Source organism: Coregonus clupeaformis, chromosome 14 (genome assembly GCF_020615455.1).
Source record: "Coregonus clupeaformis isolate EN_2021a chromosome 14, ASM2061545v1, whole genome shotgun sequence".
Lineage (NCBI taxonomy): Eukaryota > Metazoa > Chordata > Actinopteri > Salmoniformes > Salmonidae > Coregonus > Coregonus clupeaformis.
In genome coordinates, this window is record NC_059205.1 from 32,734,734 (window position 1) to 32,756,788 (window position 22,055).

General features: G+C 43.1%; 1 protein-coding gene across 3 annotated transcripts in view; it reads right to left on the minus strand.

Moving 5' to 3' along the window:
* The window catches only part of LOC121581003 (tensin-3-like), an 86,908-nt gene that overhangs the window by 43,932 nt on the left and 20,921 nt on the right, over positions 1–22,055 (minus strand). For all 3 annotated transcript variants that reach the window (XM_041896284.2, XM_041896285.2, XM_041896282.2), the window contains exons 5-13: positions 18,905–18,969; positions 15,391–15,474; positions 14,680–14,792; positions 10,691–10,751; positions 9,121–9,196; positions 8,797–8,926; positions 8,429–8,494; positions 7,808–7,909; positions 1,520–2,767 (exon numbers count right to left, since the gene is read on the minus strand). In XM_041896284.2, coding sequence (XP_041752218.1) covers positions 1,520–2,767; positions 7,808–7,909; positions 8,429–8,494; positions 8,797–8,926; positions 9,121–9,196; positions 10,691–10,751; positions 14,680–14,792; positions 15,391–15,474; positions 18,905–18,969 — 1,945 coding nt within the window. The remainder of the gene's footprint in view (positions 1–1,519; positions 2,768–7,807; positions 7,910–8,428; positions 8,495–8,796; positions 8,927–9,120; positions 9,197–10,690; positions 10,752–14,679; positions 14,793–15,390; positions 15,475–18,904; positions 18,970–22,055) is intronic.

The window sequence follows — 22,055 nt, forward strand, 5'->3', positions numbered from 1 at the left end:
CATTTTTACTCCTGAACTTATTTAGGCTTGCCATAACAAAGGGGTTGAATACTTATTGACTCAAGACATTTTTAAATAAACTAAACACAGCGTGTTTCTGTACTGTGCTGTGTGTCAAGTCTGGGATTTCTAGTGTATGTAGCCGATATGCACAGACAGGTACAAGTATCTGGAATCAGATGGAAAATGCGATGCCTCAAGGCACACTTGTTCCTCGCTTGGAAATTCCTTGGCCCTCCTCCCCGCGCTGCGCTCACCTCTTTCTGTGCCCCCTGGCTGCTCCAGGTACATATCTTAATGTGATTCACACTCTACTGACAGCCAGACCACACTCACTCACTCCAGGTAGAAACAAAATGGTGGACCACAGTTCCAGAGCCAATGAGTCCTTGAGTCAACAACATTCACAAGTTTAACAACTTAAGACACCGCTAAGTTTGGTGAAAGGATAAAAGACAGAACATTTGTGGTTTTAATGGTTTTAGTAAGTGCGTAAGATTACATCTGTACATTTGAATAATTACCTGTAAGATACGTATTGCTAATAGGGGGAAACAAACAGACCAAAACACTGTGAATGGCTTAGGTCCAAAACTGGTGGGAGACCTAGTTAACTTTTCAATTACTGATAAGCACTGAACATTCATAGGATTATTTGGCACATTGTTTCAGTCTGTGTCCAAAAGCATAATATCAGTCAGACCAATATCCAGAGGAAATACAGTATTTGGCAGCTGAACTGTAGATAAGGGTTATTAGAGGGAAACTATTGTAGTATTCAAAACATACAAGTATGTTAGAATATTCCTCTACTTTTTTGGGTTTTCTATTCTTTTAAATGGATAACATGCAACGGGACCTGCTGACATTTACTCCAGCAGCTGTAATATTCCCTTTAACATGAAGATACTGTCTTCTGAAAGCTGGTGTCTCTACTGTTAAAAGTGGCTTCAGTGAGCTCATGACAAGGAAGGCCTGAGAGAGTGTGAGGAACCTTCAAAGACATTCCATGTCAGCAGTACAGTGTGCCACATGTATGAATGTTCTAGAGCTGTGAGCCTAGATCTACAGAGCTGATGACAGTCATCTCCCCCCCATGTACCTCTCTGAGTGAGACAGCTGTACACAGACAAGCCTCGACAACGACCTCTTCCTCAGAAACACGCAGAAAACATCTGAAAAGCTGGCACGAACCCTTCTATTTACACTGGCTAACAGCTCTCAAGGTGGGAGAGAGCAACAGTGTTTTTGGGAAAAGTTAACACTGTGTTGTAAGAGAAGTGAGGATTTGATAGTGAAGTTCTCCTAGAAAAGAAACAATACCAAATCTTCAATCGTCTCATTGATTTGTTACCACCACCATTTTTCATGAGGCGCTGCTGTGTGCAGATGTTGGATCACATTTCCACAACCACCGCTAACATTACCACCACCAGTACTATTGTAAAACATCACCATTATTACAACCACCACCATTCATTTCACCACCAATCACCACACCCAGAGCTTGATGTCTTACCTGACAGATGTGTGTTTTGCAATGCGGCTGTACTGTTATCTGTGAGTCTGGGACTGACTCCGTTGGGGCAGCCGGTGGAGGTGGCGTTGGTGGTGGCCGAGCCATTCACATGCTCCCCGCCGTTCCTCTTGACCGAGCTGGACCGTGTGGGCACCGGCACGAACGTGGGGTCCAGGTCCATGATCAACTGGTTGAGCTGGTCGATGGAGTTATCAATGTCTACAGTCAAAGAGTTGAACTCCTCGTCTCGGCTGTTGTTGTTGTTGTTGACGACTGCAGGAAGCTGCTCATTTTGAGTCTGTGGTGCCACCACCGTTCTCGAGGCAGCAGTGTCCATGCTCAGCACGGGTCCTTGTTGTGACACTGTAGGGGCTGGAGGTTTGGGTGGGCATCCCTCCTGCGATTTGTTGTCCACTGGGTACCTCTCCCTCTCCTCAGCCTCCTCGGCCTGCAGGTAGGCGTACTGATGGGCTGCTACCATCTGCTGCTGGCGAACCCAGGTGTGTGTGGAGTAGCTGCCCTGCCGGTAGACCTGCTGCTTGGGCATAGGCACGGCGCTGGCGGGGGTGGAGACTGAGGCGCTCCTCTGGCCAAAGCAGCCCCTCCGGGCCTCTGCGTAGGCCCTCTCGTACTCCTCCATAGCGGCCGGGGCTGGGTGGTGGTGCTGGGGTTGGTGGTGGTGGGGCTGGTGCTCCTCTCCCCCAGGGCTACCGAAGCCATCCGACAGCAGGGAGTTCTGGCTGCTCTTGTGGCAGGAGGACGACAGGGTCCCCAGGCTGTCCACGCTGAGCAGGTCGTGACCCGACAGGAGGACCTCATCATCCAGGATGTCCGTCTCCCTCTCTCTGGGGGGTCGCGGGTCCCCGTTGACATGCACCTGGGCTGGGAACAGCCTCTGTACGGTCACCCCTCCTGGCCCTCCACCTTCGCACTCAGACATCTCCTCCAGGCCGAACCCGCTCAGCAGGCGCTTCAGCTGGGCCTTCTCTTGACGGCTGGGGCCCTGCTGGGGCCTGGTGCTGGTGGTTGTGGTGATGGGGGCTGGGGGTCGGTCAGTCCACAGAGAGGTGCTGGACAGGCCTGAGTCGCTGCTGGCTGACAGGGCGTGGTCGCTGTGGTCGGGGCTGCTGGTGGCAGAGGTGGCTCGGTGGGCTCCACAGCCCAGGGTCAGGGTGGTGGATCCTCCCCAGTTAGGGCTCCTCTTGGATGGGGTGGCTTTGTCCTGGGCCAGTCCCTGAGAGCGGGGCACTGGAACGACAAGAGATGCAATGGATTTAAGCGGTCAGCTGGTTCGGAGACACACACAGACATCACCACACACACACACACAGACACACATATGTACAGGTAGATGACCACAAAGAAGCTCACATGACCTCAAAAGACGAAAAAAATGTCACATACACAAATAAGTTAACTTGGACTGAACAACAAGTACAGCTGGCTGATAAAACAAACAGGGTTACTCAAACGCACACCTTTTGACACACGAAGACCCAAATGAACACACACATTAACTCAGAGGTATGAAAATAAGTGAGACATTCTTCTCTCATGACACATTTACAGAGCTGGAGGACAATGAGTAGGCTACAGGCTGTAAAAATAGCAAAGCATGGGAAAGATCAGCACTTCTCACTTCAACTGTACATAACAAGAGTGTTCTCCCAGACAACTGTGCACCACAGAATAGTTTCCCCTCAATCTCAAACCAAAACTAATCATTTACATTTTACATTTTAGTCATTTAGCAGACGCTCTTATCCAGAGCGACTTACAGTTAAGTGAGTGCATACATTTTCAAACTGGCCCCCCGTGGGAATCGAACCCACAACCCTGGCGTTGCAAACGCCATGCTCTACCAACTGAGCTACATCCCAGCCGGCCATTCCCTCCCCTACCCTGGACGACGCTGGCTAATTGTGCGCCGCCCCATGGGTCTCCCGGTCGCGGCCGGCTACGACAGAGTCTGGATTCGAACCAGGGTCTCTAGTGGCACAGCTAGCACTGCGATGCAGTGCCTTACACCACTGCGCCACTCGGGAGAGTGGCGCATGACATCTAACCATTCTGATTAAATAAAAGCATCAACCTAGCACTATAACTCTGTTATCAAGCACTATAACTCTCGTTCGTACCTTGTGCTGTACGGTAGACAAAGGTGTTCCTCATGTTCAGGTTATGTAACTAACTGTTAATGAAAGCCAAGCACCCATCCGTCTGTCTGCCTGTGAGCTGATATAGGGCAGTTGCGTCCCTGGCCAGTCAGTCACTATGTCTGACCTCTGTATTCCTCACCGTGGCATAATTTACCTACCGATCCCCACTACCCTCTGACCCTCCAACATACTGTATGTCTAAACAGCCCAGTTCAAACCTCAGCAGAAAATTGGAGCTACAGTCAGAGGTCAAATGGAAAGCAGCACAGTGAAATCCACTTGCGCCCTCTCTCATGACTCGGATAGAATACTCAAGAAAAAACAAAATACTTCTAGTTAGCTAACAAGACAAGGAGCCTGGTCAGTGCTTACAGAATGGAGTTCAATGTACATTTTCAAGTGCAACCGAAAGCTGTGGTAAAGTCGATGGTAAAAGCACCATTCCATAATCAGTGTTTCTCTCCTCTAGTTCAACAAAGGAGAGGCAGCAACATGCCTTTGTCTCAATCTGGCGCGGGAAGTACTTACCTTTCTTCAAGCCAACAGGGATGTAGTAGGATCCGAATACCAGACACGCATGATAAATGATACCCTCCCCCTCAACACACACACGGTTCTCTGGAACTCACATCTGGCTCTCTACAGCACGTCTCAGGCCTCCTCACCAGGCTACAGTCCAGGACAGAACTCCCAGGAGTATTCCAACAGATCCCTCTACAACATTCCAACTGGCAAGGTGGTAACACTTCTGAAGACAAATGTCATCCCTCCACTCTCTCCCTCCCACTTCTCTCTCCCCTCCCCCCTCCTACTCTTCCCTCATGCCCCCCCTTCTCCTTCAAGAAAATAATGCAGCCACAGCTCTAACCTTCTCCTTCAAGAAAATAATGCAGCCACAGCTCTAACCTTCTCCTTCACCGGCTGCAGGTAAATAAGTGCACCAGACAACCACCATCTCCTGCATAATACAATGGAGAAACAGAGAGATGATATGGAGAGGAGGAGGGGTAATAAAGAATGGGAAGTTTAGCTAACAGATAGTGACCAGGATCAGAAACCCACAGAGGTCTCCCAACCACACACAATGGCCCTGCTCTCCCTCTCTCCTAGCAGTGAGAAGGAAGGTGAGGGTGTTTGCACTCCACACAAGGGGGACCTTGATTTCTCCAAATATGGACAGAGGAATGTAAACAAGTCGGGAGGGGGTGGGGGCGGGCGGGCCCTGGGGTGAGCTGTAACCTGGCTGCATCAGAGAGAGAGAGAGAGAGAGAGAGAGAGAGAGAGAGAGAGAGAGAGAGAAGGAGAGAGGATCTGATAAATGAAAACAACATTCCTTTTCCTCTCCTCCTTCCCTCTTTCTTTCACACTGTAAAGATAAACTTTTTAATTAGAGCGAGCCTACCTTCTAGTTGGGCGCTCTCTGACGGTTTTATGAAACCCCTGGGATAGCCAAGTTGTTTTTCTCTCGCTCTCGTGCATCATGAAATTACATGCCTGCTGTCCATACAACAACAGCGTGGAAACAGATGTGCTCTAACCACAATTATGGGGTTCAACAATTGTTTTGACTGTTTTTTCTATCAGAAGACACACATTGGCAAGACTGAGGTCCATAGATGGTTAACCAAGTATGGCCCCATCCAGTGGTCTTTATCTTTGAACCATTTCATCTATCCTAACTCTACATTTATGTCAGAATGTATCAAACAACTTTTTGTTAGACATGGTCAATTTTCTTAGGTTATTATGTTGTTCAAAATCCCTTGACTCTCTCTAAGCATAAGGCAAATGGCAATGTAGCTGCAAAACTGTTGCTCCGACTCCAATCTATTCATTACCCCCAGAGGGATTGTTGTTGCTACACCTTTGAAATTACCCTGCTGTTACTCCTGTTCCATTCACATCACTGTTATTACCATCTACCATCCCCCCTCCTCCTCCTCTCATACTGTATGCCAGGCCTGTGAGTCATAAAGCTTGATTACCATCATCATCATCATCATCACCATCCTCATTTTCATCACCCCTGGCCTGCGTGGCTTGGCCTAGCTTTCCGTTTGGGCTTCCGATTGGGGCCCAGCCAGACGGCCCTCAGCTAAAACATTCCTCATTCATCCGGCAGTCAAACCAGGGCCCTGTTACATGGCTCTGCTCTGACTCACTCATTTACTTACTGGGAGCTAGATGCATGAACAGAGGGGAGAGAGAGGGGAGAGAGAGGGGAGCCCTTGGTACAGAACAAACCTATTATGGCCTAGACTTTCTCCGTTAATTGGCTCAAATGGGGTTATGTTGATGTTGACAGACACCTGGTAATGATTGCATGCACATCCTCTGATTCATGTACATGATCGGGAAATGAGTTTCTAAAAAACAAAACAGACCGGCTGGATTTGTTTCTGTTGATGGGGAGGAAATTGACCCCGGAAAGAGTAGAGCAGTTTCCAGTATGTTGTGTGAGGTAAATCATTATATCCAAACTCAAACACAATACTTTATTCACACTAGTGGATAAACCCACATTTTGACTGGGGGAAGAGGGATTTAAAAAGCCATTGAAGTAAATTATGTTGTCCTTCCACATACATAACACTGAAGTGGTAAGCTGTCTTTAAGTTGGCGAGAGTACTTCCTCCTTCCCTTGACCCACTGATTGACAGGCAGTCAGAGGGACACTGGGAGCTTCCAAATCAAATGGACTGGTAAGTAGCTGCTGAATTCCAGTAGAGCTCCCAGTCTTTTGTCTCTAATCTAGAGTTTACATGAGAAAACAAGGCTGTAAATATTCCACAGGAATGCCTCATTGACTCAACGAGAAGGAGAAAGTGAAAAATAGGTTTTTAGGCTGTTGTTATTTGCCTTTAATGAATCTTTTCATTTCCAATGTTTGCTCTTTTATTACATGCCTAGAGACTCTTGATCTAGCACTTCAAACATAAAAGCTAACCTCACTTTATGATTGTGTAGTAGAGTTTCTCAAATAAAGCAACTTAACTAGTTGTCTTTATTATCAAATGGCTTCTATGGGTATTATATATAAAATGCATATTGTATAACAAGCCTGGGTGGATTCATGTTTTAATGCCACCATATTGCTCTATTCTGGTAAGTTGTTGTAAATTCCACGGCTGAGAGGAAAGATTTGGCAGAGCAGCAAGGGATGCCCTGACAGTGTGCGTGTGTGTGTGTGTGTGTGAGTGTGTGTGTGTGTGTGTGTGTGTGTGTGTGTGTGTGTGTGTGTGTGTGTGTGTGTGTGAGAGCGACCATTCATTTGATAAAACAATTATAATAATCTCTAGGGAACTACTGTTCTCTCTCTGACCCCAGTGGTTCCCTATCCCCTATGGTACTAACACTGTAAAGAACATCCAGAAACTACCAACAGACAGGCACTAGATATTACCTAACCCGAGCTGATTGACATGGCCAAACTTAGCGCTACAAACATGGGAATCTTCTGCATTTGGTATTCTGTTAACCATTGTAAATAAAGAATGTCTACATAGGAATTGCCGTGGTACAAGTCTGGTACAAGTAATGGGTCCCACTGCCACATAAACCAAGCTGGTGGAGACTGACTGTATATGTTAATGTAATTACTCTGTGGTCCCTATATGATACAGCACAGAGCGAGCCTGGCTAACCAGAGAAGAGGACTCTAAATATGTCATGCTCTGCAGTACTGAGACTAGCATGAGGTTTACAGAGTTGCTGAGATATCTGTCTTGCTAGAAGTTCTGCATTGAAAAAAATACTAGTTATCACTTGGCCCTCTAAGGAAGGATCTCCATTCATTTAGAAAACAGACATTGACTGACCCAGATTTGGTTGGTTTTACTGGGTGTACATGTACCTGTGTTTGGTAAAACTGTAGCTAGGATCAGGAGTTGTTCCTGACAGGGAAAGCCTAGATATGGTCCAGAGATTTTACTGATCAATTCATGCGGTCAGATAAAACCTCCCGGCCCTATTGGTCAATGTAAGCGCATGATCCCCAGATATGGCTTGGTTTTACTTGATGAACTTGGTTGTTAGATATGGTGGACAATATGATATTAATGTAGAGTGACTGGAAGCTTTATGTTTCACATTGTAATGAGGAGAAGTAAGTCTGAGTGACTGCTGTTACCTTCCCTGTCAATTATGTTCTGGTAGGAGTCCCATCGTGTCAGAGGGTCGGCTATGTTGTAGTCCACACTGACATCTGACCCGTTCTGCCAGCGCTCTGCACCTAGACCATTTAAAAGCAAGGAATCATTGTGTGATGCTCTTATTTGGTCCAATCAACATCAAGGAATAAGAGGGACATTCTTATAGGGTTCAATCAACAACAAGGGATCAGCGGGACATTCTTCTAGGTTTAAACTTTCTGTTGGACATTAGCCTTTTTTGTTTCTTTTCTATAAGTGATTTGTGGCCGGAGTGTTTTCATATTGCAACTAAGAGTTGAAGGAATGTTACATTTTATGAGTTGTGTAGAGCACACATATGCACACAAACACACACTCCCTCCTGTGGGGCTGGGAGGAAGGGCATGCTGTGCTCCTTTACCTCTGTCAGCACACACTTCACGCTACATTTCCCCTCTACGGATTTACACATCCTCATCTCGGCAGGGGGTAGAGGGGAAAGGAGGGGGGATCGAGGGGGGAAGCTGGGTGGTGAAAGGACCATGTGTCTGGAGGATTCAAACACTCCTGCTTTTCTAACTGGGTTATAGTTAAGGAGTTATTGGAGTTGAGAAAAATACCTGGGATCTTCTCTGGGCCCTCTGAGAAAACCAGCTCCACTTTCCCGTAATCCAGAAATCTGGGATCTGTAGAGTCAACACAAAGGAATGGAGTGAGTGTGGCTGCGTTGGAATGCCACAGAAAGATGAATGATGCTGCCTATGACTGAGATTCTCCCAGAAAGCCATAATACATTACAGTCTATGGAAACACATGATTGGTTTTATTAATGGAGGAGCCAAACCAAAATGAAGTCCAGTAGACTTCATGCTGTGAGGCAGTCTGTGGAGCTCAACGTATGCTTGACACGTTCTGACACGTTCTCTGGGCCGTTTCAGGTTTGTGTGTGTGTGTGTGTGTATAAAATGTGTGTACAATGTGTGTTTACCTTTATTGGCAGTCTCCATGTCTTCTTTCTCAAACATCAGGTTGTAGCCCTGCACTGCTCCTGTGTGGAACTGGAGCCGGAAGATTACCTCACGCTCCAAAATGACATCACTCTTATGGTAACACTTCACCTGCAGGAACATGGGAAGACTGGCTGCTGTAACAGCTGTTTGTGTGTGTATTCATGTGACCTTTTAAAAAACCTTTCTCACTATTTTATGTGTGTAAGTCTAAATCGGTCATAACTTGTATCTTTCTTCATGTATGGTATACCCAGTACATTCTGTAGGATATGTTATGTGATGCTATGAGACGTTGTTCTTACCATGATGTCTCCCTTTAACAGCTGAGCAGGTTCCAGACTGATACATATCCTGTCTCTGTGTCCAGGCCCAATGTGACTGGGTAATAGAGACAAACAACCAATCAGAGAGACCATGTTATGACGGCCAGGGTGCCCAGGTGGGCAGATGGCCCGGGTGGACAGAGTTTGCACCATAGACATTAAAACCAGTAGATAGTGATAGCGCTGACGTCATCCACGTATTCCTATGGAAAACTCCTGATGGCTCATGAAGCCGGAAGTATTTTAATTTGAAGCTCTCCATATTGCTGAATGTGGCTGAATGGCACCCAAAAATCGATAAGGGTCATGGTGAAAGTGGCCGTAACTAGCAAAGGTGAGCACGAGCCTCCTCGTAGCCTGCCGGCCAGTGATTGGTCTGTGTCAGCATGTGGTCCTGTGTGATGACAAATATAGTAGTCAGAATGGATCACTATTTAATTAAATATCTCGATTTGTAGCAAACTTTAAAATAATTCACTGTGGGGATCGAACTTGATCATAATCAACTAATTTTAGAGCCCAAAAAGGCTGTCAACATTTGGGGGTTGGCCGTTCTGGCGATCATAATTTACTACATACTGTAGGCTGTCTAGGGCAAACCAGGGCTTTTGGCACCACTAGGTTGCTACCAGTCGAGGCTGCTGAGGGGAGGACAGCTCATAATAATGGCTGGAACGGAACTAATGGAATGGCATCAAACACATGGAAACCATGTGCTTGATGTATTTGATACCATTCCACTGATTCTGCTCCAGTCATTACCACGAGCATTTCCTCCCCAGTTAAGGTGCTACTGACCTCCTGTGGTTGCTACGTAGTAGCCGACCAGCAGAGCTCGTGACTCCACACTCCAGACCGGACACTGGGGGCCTGGTTTGCACCAGGTGAAAATTGATTGCATTCATTTTGAAACCGGGCTGCCTCCCGGCGTGAGCCGGGTGCCCCGTTCAAAGCCAAAGTCGGCTCAAAACAAACTGATGTATTTCAAGCACCTGGAGTAATGACTTAGGATTCTGAGTTTTCATATGTAAACGTTGTGTTTAGTCTTGATAAAAAAAACGCATATGTGCTTTATCTGCATTCCCAAGGAAAACTAGTATAAAAATGTGAGCACATCTTATGGAAAAATATGTGTATTTCTGAATGATGTACCATGCTGCCTTGTTGACATAGGTTGCCTTCCCCTGCTCAGACGATGCATAAACCAATGGTTGCGTGCCACGTCATCAACAGTGCCGTCAGGCACCAGATTGCTATAACATATGATGTAGTTAGCTGATGTGTAAAATACCTATCCAGGCGTTGTAAGATCTGGCATGCGTCAGATCTTACAATATCACCAGGCGGCATAGAGTACTGCTCAATTTATGTAGGGAACTCCTCCATCCCCACTTTTTCCCAGTCACATGATGGGCAAAAGTGACGGCCCATAGCCATAATCTAACTCCCTCAGTGACACTCACAGAGAGCGCCAAATTAGAATAACAACAAATTCTCATTCAAAGAAAATGGTATCACTTATTGTCAAACAAAATTGGAAAATGCTTACTAGACCCCTGAGGAGTAGACAGATTGCATTCCCTGGTAGACTTTCAGGTATGGCCGACACACTGGAAAAAATGATTGTATTATGAGAAGAGAAATACAATACTGTAATTCATATCAATAAACTGCATCATAACATTCATTTATGTATTACCAAGCATTGATTCATGTTGGTATCAAGTGACAATACATGCTAACAAAATGGCATAAATCCTTTCCCTCAAGCTTCTTGTGAGTTATTACAGATGAATGGTGAATGCTCTATTCTAGTTCTTTTGGATCTCAGTGCCGCATTTGATACTATTGATCATAACATCTTTGTTCAGGTCATATCTATGTGGCAGACGTTTCTCAGTGAGCATTGGTGGTTCAGTATTGTCCCCAGCACCTATTCACTTTGGCAGGGATCATCAACTAGATGCAGCTGCAGGCCGATTTCCTCTTGAGCGGATGGGAGGGGGGGGGGGGAACATAACTACAAATCATTTATGGACTGTAAATTGACTGCAAGAAGCCCAAACAGATATAATGTTTGACTAAAACATAGTAATTTCAAACCTTGCTTACATTTGTATACGGTCATGTGTCTCTCTATTATGCGTGGGAATACTTGCAAACAGATTTCTTGAATTAAAATCACTTAGAGCTCATTTCCTGGTCTTTTTACAGTCTTTTATGTTTATTTTAGATTTTTTTATTGCTCAGTAAACTTTAGGAGCCAAATAAAACCACCCGAGGGCCGCCAGTTGGGGAACCCTGCACTATGGTGTCCGTCAAAGGTCAATTCTGGGCCCCATCCTTTTTTCCCTGTACATGCTTCCCCTTGGTGACATCACATATATTTTTTTGGGTTGAAATGAGGTGTAAACAACGTTGATTAAACCCGTTTTTGCCCAGTGGGCAGATTGTAAAAACCTTGGCCATTTGTCCACTAATGTAAAGCCTACGGCCAGAAACCTTGGTGTCTTCTTTGAGCCTGGCCTAAACCTCGAGCTGCTTGTAAAGAAGGTTGTCCAGTCCTGCTTTTATTATCTAAGAAATACAGTCAAGTATTTCAGTCACTGATCTGGAAAAAGTTATACTTGCTTCTTCACACCTAGATTAATGTAACTCTTTGCATACATGTCTCACTCCATCGTCTACAGTTAGTTCAAAATGCTGCATCTGGGCTTTTAACATGCACGAGAAAATGTACGCATATCATATCTATTTTAGCTTCTCTACACTGGCTACCAGACACCATTTTGGAAAATTGTATTAATCACGTTTAAGGCTTGGTAAATCCCATCCTATATCTCTCATCTTTTATCTCCCTACGAGCCGGAACGCAGCCTGAGATCCCCTGGCAGGGCACTCTTGACCATTCCAAAGTCTAGGTTGAAAACGAAAGGAGACTGGGCATTTGCCATTAGGGCCCCTAGACTTTGGAAAGGTCTTCCAGAGGAGATTAGCCTTGCAGACACAGTGCCTCTTTTTAAATCCCTGCTGAACATACACTTTAATAAAGATGCTTTTAATGTATGATTTCAATGAATGATTTTAATTATCTATTCCTCCTGTCTTTGTTTCTTTGTTAGTACTTTTATTTTATTATTTTATGATGGGAAGCACTTTGTTACCTGTATTGAAAAGCGTTATACAAATTAATAATTATTATTATTATTACAGAGAATGCACAGGAAATCTGACCTGACACTTTGTGACTTGACAAATTGTGTCAGTCTGTCTAAGATGCTACTAGGCTAGTCTCTATGTGTGTGCCATGTGCACCATTTGCAGCCTCTCAAATAACCTATGTGAGGGAAAAATATTTGATCACCTGCTGATTTTGTACGTTTGCCCACTGACAAAGAAATGATTAGTCTATAATTTTAATGGTAGGTTTATTTGAGACAGAATAACAACAAAAAAATCCAGAAAAACCCATGTCAAAAATGTTATAAATTGATTTGCATTTTAATGAGGGAAATAAGTATTTGACCCCCTCTCAATCAGAAAGATTTCTGGCTCCCAGGTGTCTTTTATATAGGTAACGAGCTGAGATTAGGAGCACACTCTTAAAGGGAGTGCTCCTAATCTCAGTTTGTTACCTGTATAAAAGACACCTGTCCACAGAAGCAATCAATCAATCAGATTCCAAACTCTCCACCATGGCCAAGACCAAAGAGCTCTCCAAGGATGTCAGGGACACGATTGTAGACCTACACAAGGCTGGAATGGGCTACAAGACCATCGCCAAGCAGCTTGGTGAGAAGGTGACAATAGTTGGTGCGATTATTCGCAAATGGAAGAAACACAAAATAACTGTCAATCTCCCTCGGCCTGGGGCTCCATGCAAGATCTCACCTTGTGGAGTTGCAATGATCATGAGAATGGTGAGGAATCAGCCCAGAACTACACGGGAGGATCTTGTCAATGATCTCAAGGCAGCTGGGACCATAGTCACCAAGAAAACAATTAGTAACACACTACGCCGTGAAGGACTGCAGAAAGCACATATACATGAAAACACATATACATGCCCGTCTGAAGTTTGCCAATGAACATCTGAATGATTCAGAGGAGAACTGGGTGAAAGTGTTGTGGTCAGATGAGACCAAAATGGAGCTCTTTGGCATCAACTCAACTCGCCGTGTTTGGAGGAGGAGGAATGCAGCCTATGACCCAAGAACACCATCCCCACCATCAAACATGGAAACATTATGCTTTGGGGGTGTTTTTCTGCTAAGGGGACAGGACAACTTCACCGCATCAAAGGGACAATGGACGGGGCCATGTACCGTCAAATCTTGGGTGAGAACCTCCTTCCCTCAGCCAGGGCATTGAAAATGGGTCGTGGATGGGTATTGCAGCATGACAATGACCCAAAACACACGGCCAAGGCAACAAAGGAGTGGCTCAAGAAGAAGGACATTAAGGTCCTGGAGTGGCCTAGCCAGTCTCCAGACCTTAATCCCATAGAAAATCTGTGGAGGGAGCTGAAGGTTCGAGTTGCCAAACATCAGCCTAAAAACCTTAATGACTTGGAGAAGATCTGCAAAGAGGAGTGGGACAAAATCCCTCCTGAGGTGTGTGCAAACCTGGTGGCCAACTACAAGAAACCTCTTACCTCTGTGATTGCCAACAAGGGTTTTGCCACCAAGTACTAAATCATGTTTTGCAGAGGGGTCAAATGCTTATTTCCCTCATTAAAATGCAAATACATTTCTAACATTTTTGACATGCGTTTTTCTGGATTTTTTTGTTGTTATTCTGTCTCTCACTGTTCAAATAAACCTACCATTAAAATTATAGACTGATCATTTCTTTGTCAGTGGGCAAACGTACAAAATCAGCAGGGGATCAAATACTTTTTTCCCTCACTGTACCTATCACGTGGATATGTACTTTATGTTTCCACTGTGGTTAACTACTGTTCTAACAAGATCACTTTATTCATAAATTGTACACAATGTCCAACCAAAATTGGACTTCTGCTTTTAACCCAACCCCTCTGAAAGACACTATAACATACAGGTTGGAGAGAGGGGCTGCCACACTGGGCGCCCGTGGAGCAGTTATTGTTTTTTTCCAGTCAAACTGGCAACCCTTCGGTTGCTGGCTCACCTCTCTAACAGCTAGGTTACATGCTGCCCCAACAGTACCAGTAGTTCCATCTAAGGGAAGTCTTTGTTGTTTCAGTAAAATGTGTGAAAACGTTCGTTCATGTGGAAAAAATGGGTTTAGATTCCCTTGAGTGTACTACAGACCAAAAAATTAGTTATTCTGTGGTGCGTGTTTATGTATGTGCATGTGTGTGCGTCAGTCCGAGGGAAAGGATAGGTTCATTTAGCATTTCAAGCTTTCCAAAAAGCCCATTTCTTTCTAGATAGGCTCATAGGGATTTTATTGGTAGTTATTTGTCAGACTTCTAGCTTCTATTGATTGAGTGGAATACATTTTTTTGAATCTCCTAGTTGGCCGATATGTGAACAAAAACATGTAGTAAGTTACCTCCTGCATTGTCAAAGTTTGGTATCCCATGTAGAATGATACAATTCAGGAACAGTGGAGAGGCATTGATTTTCATCGACCCACTCAGGAGACTGTTCAGGATCCAAACGTACCTGGCATAGCAGAATAGTAGAGATACAGTTATCCACACAATAGCTAGCAAGAGGATCCTCACTAGCTAAACCCCTCCGCATATACTGTAGGTTGAAGTAGACAACAACAGATCACTTACAACAATGACATCAATGGATGGGTTCAACCATGACAAGTATAACAGAGATACTGTAGTACACATGGGATTATTACTTTTCTGAAGATCCATTGAGGTTGTGTGTTTATGATGGGAACATTCTTACTAAGGCGCCCACGGTGTGACTGAGTCACAGTGACTCAGTGTGATGCAGCGGGATAAGATTACACCAGGTCACCACGGGATCCCATTCTGTTTCAATTACTCACAATGGCAGGACTGTCATGGGCCCTTTTCTATGGGAATGAATTAACAAGACCAAGACACGCAATAGGTTTTCTATTGGCTCAGGTGGGACAGAGACCTGAACTTGCCCTAGGGTGGGCGGAGAGAGATGTGTGTGTGGGTGTGTGTGTGTTGGGTGTGGAAAAACACCTTTACCTCGCCATCCTTATCACACAACGGACATTCTCTCAATACTAAAAGAGTAGATTCATATTATGCCTGAGAAGAGGCCTTACCTTTTCTGAGAGGGTGTCATCAATGCTGAGACCTTGTCATCGTAGTACTTCCTCATTGCAAAACGGTCCAGGGCCTGATCAGCACTACGCGAGACAGACACAGAAATGATTTAGGCTTAAACACTGACTTACCCTCCTGTTTAGGCTTAAACACTGACAGGGTAAGCACGACAATCATGGTTGGTAAGCTTTAGTTTTAAATAAGAGTGAATTAAACGGAACTGAGCGTAAGTCATCTGCCTATTACCAGAAACACTCCTGGCTGACTGAGTGGAGTAAACACTGTAAACAAACATAGGCAAATATTCAATATACAGTCAAGGTCCAAAAGTATTGGCACCCTTGATAAAGATGAGCAAAAAAAAAACTGTACAATATTAATAATACACATACTGAGCTATATTGTATGCAAAAAAAGGGGAAATGTTATAACTTTACACAAATACAATGAGATTGGAGAAGACATTGGGAGGGATCTTAGACCATTCCTCCATACATCATTTTTTTTAAACACTAGAACCGCTGGGCCTCAACGGAACCCCCTTCAAGCTAATGAGTCATTCTGATGGCAACATTCTAACAGTGTAATTAATATGTTTCATATATGCTATTGCAAAAATAATCATTTGATTGTGTTTATGAAGGCCTTGGGTTTTTTATTTTATTTCAAATAACACAATAGCATTTTCATTAGTTTATGTTACTGTAGGATATATACAAATATACCAAAATTCTAGTTTTCAATCAATTTTATTCGTGGAGTGCCTTTGTTACAACTATGAAACAGAAAGCATATTTATTGAAACATGGTAACAGCTTCTTTTTATAACAACAACAAAAAAAAGAATACCCCAACCCAAAAAAGGAAAAGGGTCAAGACCCGCGGTCAGATGATGACAACATCAGTAGCCTAAACATTACTATAAGTGCCAAGTGGCCCTGATAAATATTGAAACTCAGCACAAAAGCAATGGTTGCATTATAATGAATATACAGTAAGTGTCGATATGACAGCAGTCAAAAATAGTCAATTATTGTCAGCTTTTGCTTGTGTGCGTCTTCACGCAATGGCCTCAGTTGGATTTCATTTAGCTGCTATCCCTTGTCCTGACAGATGACACAATTTCTGTAACTTTCACTTGCTTGACACACTTTGACATACTGTACACTCTTAGAAAAAAGTGTTCCAAAAGGGTTATTTGTCTGTCCCCATAGGAGAACCCTTTTGGGTTCCAGGTAGAACCCTCTGTGGAAAGGGTTCTATATGGAACCCAAAAGGATTCTACCTGGAACCAAAAATGGTTATTCAAAAGGTTCTCCTAAGGGGACAGCCGAAGAACCCTTTTAGGTTCTAGATAGCACCTTTTGTTCTAAGAGTGTACCTTTGTTTGGTTGTAGTGTGTAATAGTCTCCAGTTTTCTCTTTATTGTGTCCTGTCTTCTTGTCATTATTCAGCCCTGTTGCACAATGGCTGTGCAGGTGCCTTATTTTGCGCAGAGGGAGGGAGCTCCCGTCTAACTTTGTTCATGGTGCCGGCCAGACTTGTTTTTTTTTCAAGCAAATTGTTCGCTAATGACAGTGAAGTGAAGAAATTTTCCACTGTGACATTTCTCCCCTTGCCAACGTAAGGTTCCACAAGCCTCATCACCACATTCTCCGACACCCGCTCACCTGCTGCCCAATGTGGATATTTTCACAAATATTAAAAGCCGTTCAGCATGTACAATTACGCACGCTCTCACTGTGTAGCCTACTCCAAGTAGGCCAGAGTAGACTAATAAGATGCTTTGATTTGGTGGACTGATACAAGGTACATACCATTTAAAGATTATAATTAGAATGGATCAATACAATAGAATGGCCCGCCCTGTTCTTCATTCACAATTGGTGATTACATCATTATGAATCGTTCGCTTTTGCTCATCAACTCACCCATTCTCCCCCTTTCTCCCCATCATACTCTGTTGTTATACAGTACCAGTAAAAAGTTTGGACACACCTACTCATTCAAGGGTTTTTCATTATTTGTACTATTTTCTACATTGTAGAATAATAGTGAAGACATCAAAACTATGAAATAACACATATGGAATCGTGTAGTAACCAAATAAAATATATTGTATATTTTATATTCTTCAAAGTAGCCACCCTTTGCCTTGATGACAGCTTTGCACGCTCTTGGCATTCTCTCAACCAGCTTCAACTGGAATGCTTTTCCAACAGTCTTGAAGGAGTTCCCACATATGCTGAGCACTTGTTGGCTGCTTTTCCTTCACTCTGTGGTCCAACTCATCCCAAACACTCAATTGGGTTGAGGTCGGGTGATTGTGGAGGCCACAAAGACAGCGTTGGAACCATAAATCTCACATTTGCCACAGCAGTCGCTAGAGCGTGATGGGACAAGAACATCCCGACGCCCAAACCCTCCCCTAACCCGGATGACGCTGGGCCAATTGTGTGCTGCCTCATGGGTCTCCCGGTCGCGGTCAGCTGCGACACAACCCGGGATCGAACCTGGGTCTGTAGTGACGCCTCAAGCACTGCGATGCAGTGCCTAAGACCGCTGTGCCAGTACAAGGACATTTTAGCCAAAAACATACACACACACACACACACACACACACACACACACACACTACACACACACACACACACACACACACTCTCCATTTTCCATCTCTTCTTCATCATTTTCTTTTTCTCTACCCTCTCTCTCTCTGACCCTGTCACCCTGTGAATAGTCTCTCCCATAGGGAGCAAAACAGCAGGGGGAACGTTGATTGACAAAACCCAACCCGGCCTCGACCAATGTGTACCCATATAAAAACAGGGTCTGTGTGCAGAAAGGATCTCCATAAGTGCATAAGACAAGACACACACAAACACACACAGCACTTCCCTTTAACTTATAAACCACTTTCTGCCTTAATGTTTGCTGTCAGTTGATGACTTTAGGGATTGCTCTGCATGGACTTTCAGACTGGAAATTACCATGTGTTAATATCATTCATCTCTGTTTGTGAGGATAAATTATTTTGAACTCAAGTGCCTTACTGAAACTCATATTTCATTACAAAATTCATTTCCAGGTCCATTCAGGGAAAATTACATTGACCTTTGTGGTAAACGACAAATGCTGTTACACTCTGTTATCATGAATGTCTAGTATGTATTGTTTATGTTGATTTAGAGTGTGTAATTCTGTAAGTGTGACTCATGACTTGTGGCGTTCCTTTGATCCCACATCCATAACTATTGTTTGACTCACGGTCTGACTCAGTGAAAGGGCTGAGTGGCCCGTAGTGGTCAGGCACTTAGAAATATTATATTTGTGTCTATATTTATCTGAGACGTGGTTGTAGTTGATAAGGATCTGGGTTTGTACACCCACATTCAAGAAGTGCCACTCACTCTTTACCAGAACTTCTGGTTTGAGCAAAGTCCCATTTCACAATGGTAAATAAATTTAAGGAAAAGCCATGGGAGCTGCCGTTGGTTGCAGCAGTTAGCCTACCTGGCAGATATGTCAGTGAAATGTACAAATGATGAGATGACCACTCCAATTCGGCCTTTCCCACCCTGAAATACAAGACAGAGAGAGGAGAGAGAAAGATAGAGACAGAGAGCATTAGCCTATATTACTTTGAGAATGTGACAAAATAAGTTATCTTTTACGCCTTCGAACCCAAGACACATTTCACTGTGTTTTACAATGTTAGAATAAACAAGCTACTTCAATCAACAAAACACAGATTAAACATGTGAAACAATGGTGAAACATTAGCAGGGAAAGCTAACCTCTTGGCTAAGTTTCTAACAACATCACTTCCCGGAAAGATGTTCTATTATATTGATAAGATAGACGAGTGACCACTCTAACAATGGAAACACATGTCCTCAAAGATGGAAGGCAGGCGGGAGGAGGCGAGATCATTTAAGCCAATGAGAGCTGGCAGATACAACATTTTACATTTTAGTCCTTTAGCAGACGCTCTTATCCAGAGCGACTTACAGTTACTGAGTGCATACATTATTTTTTTATTTTTGATACTGGCCCCCCGTGGGAATCGAACCCACAACCCTGCCGTTGCGAACACCATGCTCTACCAACTGAGCTACATCCCTGCCGGCCATTCCCTCCCCTACCCTGGACAACGCTGGGCCAATTGTGCGCTGCCCCATGGGTCTCCCGGTCGCGGCCGGCTACGACAAAGCCTGGATTCGAACCGGGATCTCTAGTGGCACAGCTAGCACTGCGATGCAGTGCCTTAGACCACTGCACCACTCGGGAAGAACTCGGATATAAGGTATATCTTTAAAAAGCTTGGGGTCACTTAGAAATGTACTTGTTTTCGAAAGAAAATCAATTTTTATGTCCATTAAAATAACATCAAATTGATCAGAAATACAGTGTAGACATTGTTAATGTTGTAAATGGCTATTGTAGATGGAAACGGCTGATTTTCTATGGAATATATACATACATACACATAAATATACATTTCCTTTTAAAAAATATATTTCCCTTTATTACTTTCCAACCCCACCACCCCTTCCCTAATTGGAGTAAACTAGTGAACAACAATGCTTAGGCCTCTACTTCCAGCTATATACATTTTATGGACACAGTCAATTTTACAATAATTCTATTTTGTTTGTTTTTACTCCTGAACTTCCTCTACCCTCAACCTCTCTGATCATTTTCATGATGTCCATCCGGTCTGCTTCTATATGCCATATCTTTCTGACTGTGCTCTTTCACAAAAGCTCTCAACCTATAACCTATATACTTATTATGGACACAGTATGCTTACATTATTAGTTATATTGTTGTTATTAGTTGTTGTTAGTTGCTATTAGTCCCATCCTTCAACTCCATTCAACACCACCCATCTATCTCTTAACACCATCCATATTGGATTTCTATTTGCCATATATTTTTCAACTGTACTGTGATGTTTTACAAAAGTTCTGAACCTTTCTATTCTCATTGTTTCTAAAGATTGTAAATAGAAAATAAACATTTTTGCTAAAAGTATTATTATATTATTGATCGATTGACTATGACTTTTCAGATCACCCAGTAATGCTATCTGCAGGGTTAGCTCCAGGTAAATATTGCAATCCTTTAGCCATTCCTGGACCTATGTCCAAAAACAAGTACCAAAACAAATGATCTAATGATTCTGTCTCTTCGCAGCAAAATCTGCAGAGCTGGGAAGATTGTATCCCCCATATAAATAACATTCTATTGGTAGCAATAATTTTATATAATAATTTAAATTGAAAAATTCAAACTTTTGAATCCGGTGTCGTTTTGCGTATCAGTTCCTAAACACTATGCCATGGGATCGGTATGTCAAAAATCTCTTCCCAACTATTTTGCAATCTATATGGGATGGCTGTCAATCCTTTGGTCCTTAAATTAAACTGGTATACTTTGTTATTTATCACAGTTTTCTTTAACCAATTATGTTCTTTAATGCAAGGCCGACAGACAAGTTCCATACATTTTCCCCCTTCCACTTTCCTCTTCCATTTTTGCGGTAATGCTGCAATTTTTTGGTTGTAATTTTGGGTAGAGCAGACATTTCCATATGTTTTTGTTAGCTGCATGTGCGACATAACTCCACCAGTCCTACCGATGATAACATTTACGAAGATTACACCTTTTTAAAAAATTTTGTCAATTTTTTATTTTTTTTAATCAATTAGTATATTTGAGTTTAACCACAATATTTGTTGCATTATTTGTTCTGTGGTTTCTGGAGGATTAAATTGAAGTTGCAACCAGCTTTCTATGGCTTGTTTTAGAAATAGTGATATTTGGGAGATGATTTCCTTTTCAAATAACTGAAAGTGTGAGGTTGTAATCTGAATAAAGGGAAAAAGGCCATTCTTGAACATTGGGTGAGACAATCTTACTAATTTGCTAGAGAACCAGTTCGGATTTAAGTATAACTTTTGTATGACTGAAGCTTTTAGTGATAGGTCTAATGCTTTAATATTTAATAATTTCTGTCCTCCGAATTCATATTCATTATATAAATAGGCCCATTTAATTTTGTCTGGCTTGCCGTTCCAAATAAAATTGAATATTTTTTTCTCATAAAATTTAAAAAACTGTTCACTAGGCGTAGGCAAGACCATAAGCAAATAGGTAAACTGGGATAATACTAAAGAATTAATCAAGATGATTTTTCCACAAATTGACAGGAATTTACCTTTCCATGGTAGCAAGATCTTATCTATTTTTGCTAACTTTCTATTAAAATGTATTGGAGTGAGATCATTTACAGTGGGGAAAAAAAGTATTTAGTCAGCCACCAATTGTGCAAGTTCTCCCACTTAAAAAGATGAGAGAGGCCTGTAATTTTCATCATAGGTACACGTCAACTATGACAGACACAATGAGGAAAAGAAATCCAGAAAATCACATTGTAGGATTTTTAATGAATTTATTTGCAAATTATGGTGGAAAATAAGTATTTGGTCAATAACAAAAGTTTCTCAATACTTTGTTATATACCCTTTGTTGGCAATGACAAAGGTCAAAAGTTTTCTGTAAGTCTACACAAGGTTTTCACACACTGTTGCTGGTATTTTGGCCCATTCCTCCATGCAGATCTCCTCTAGAGCAGTGATGTTTTGGGGCTGTCGCTGGG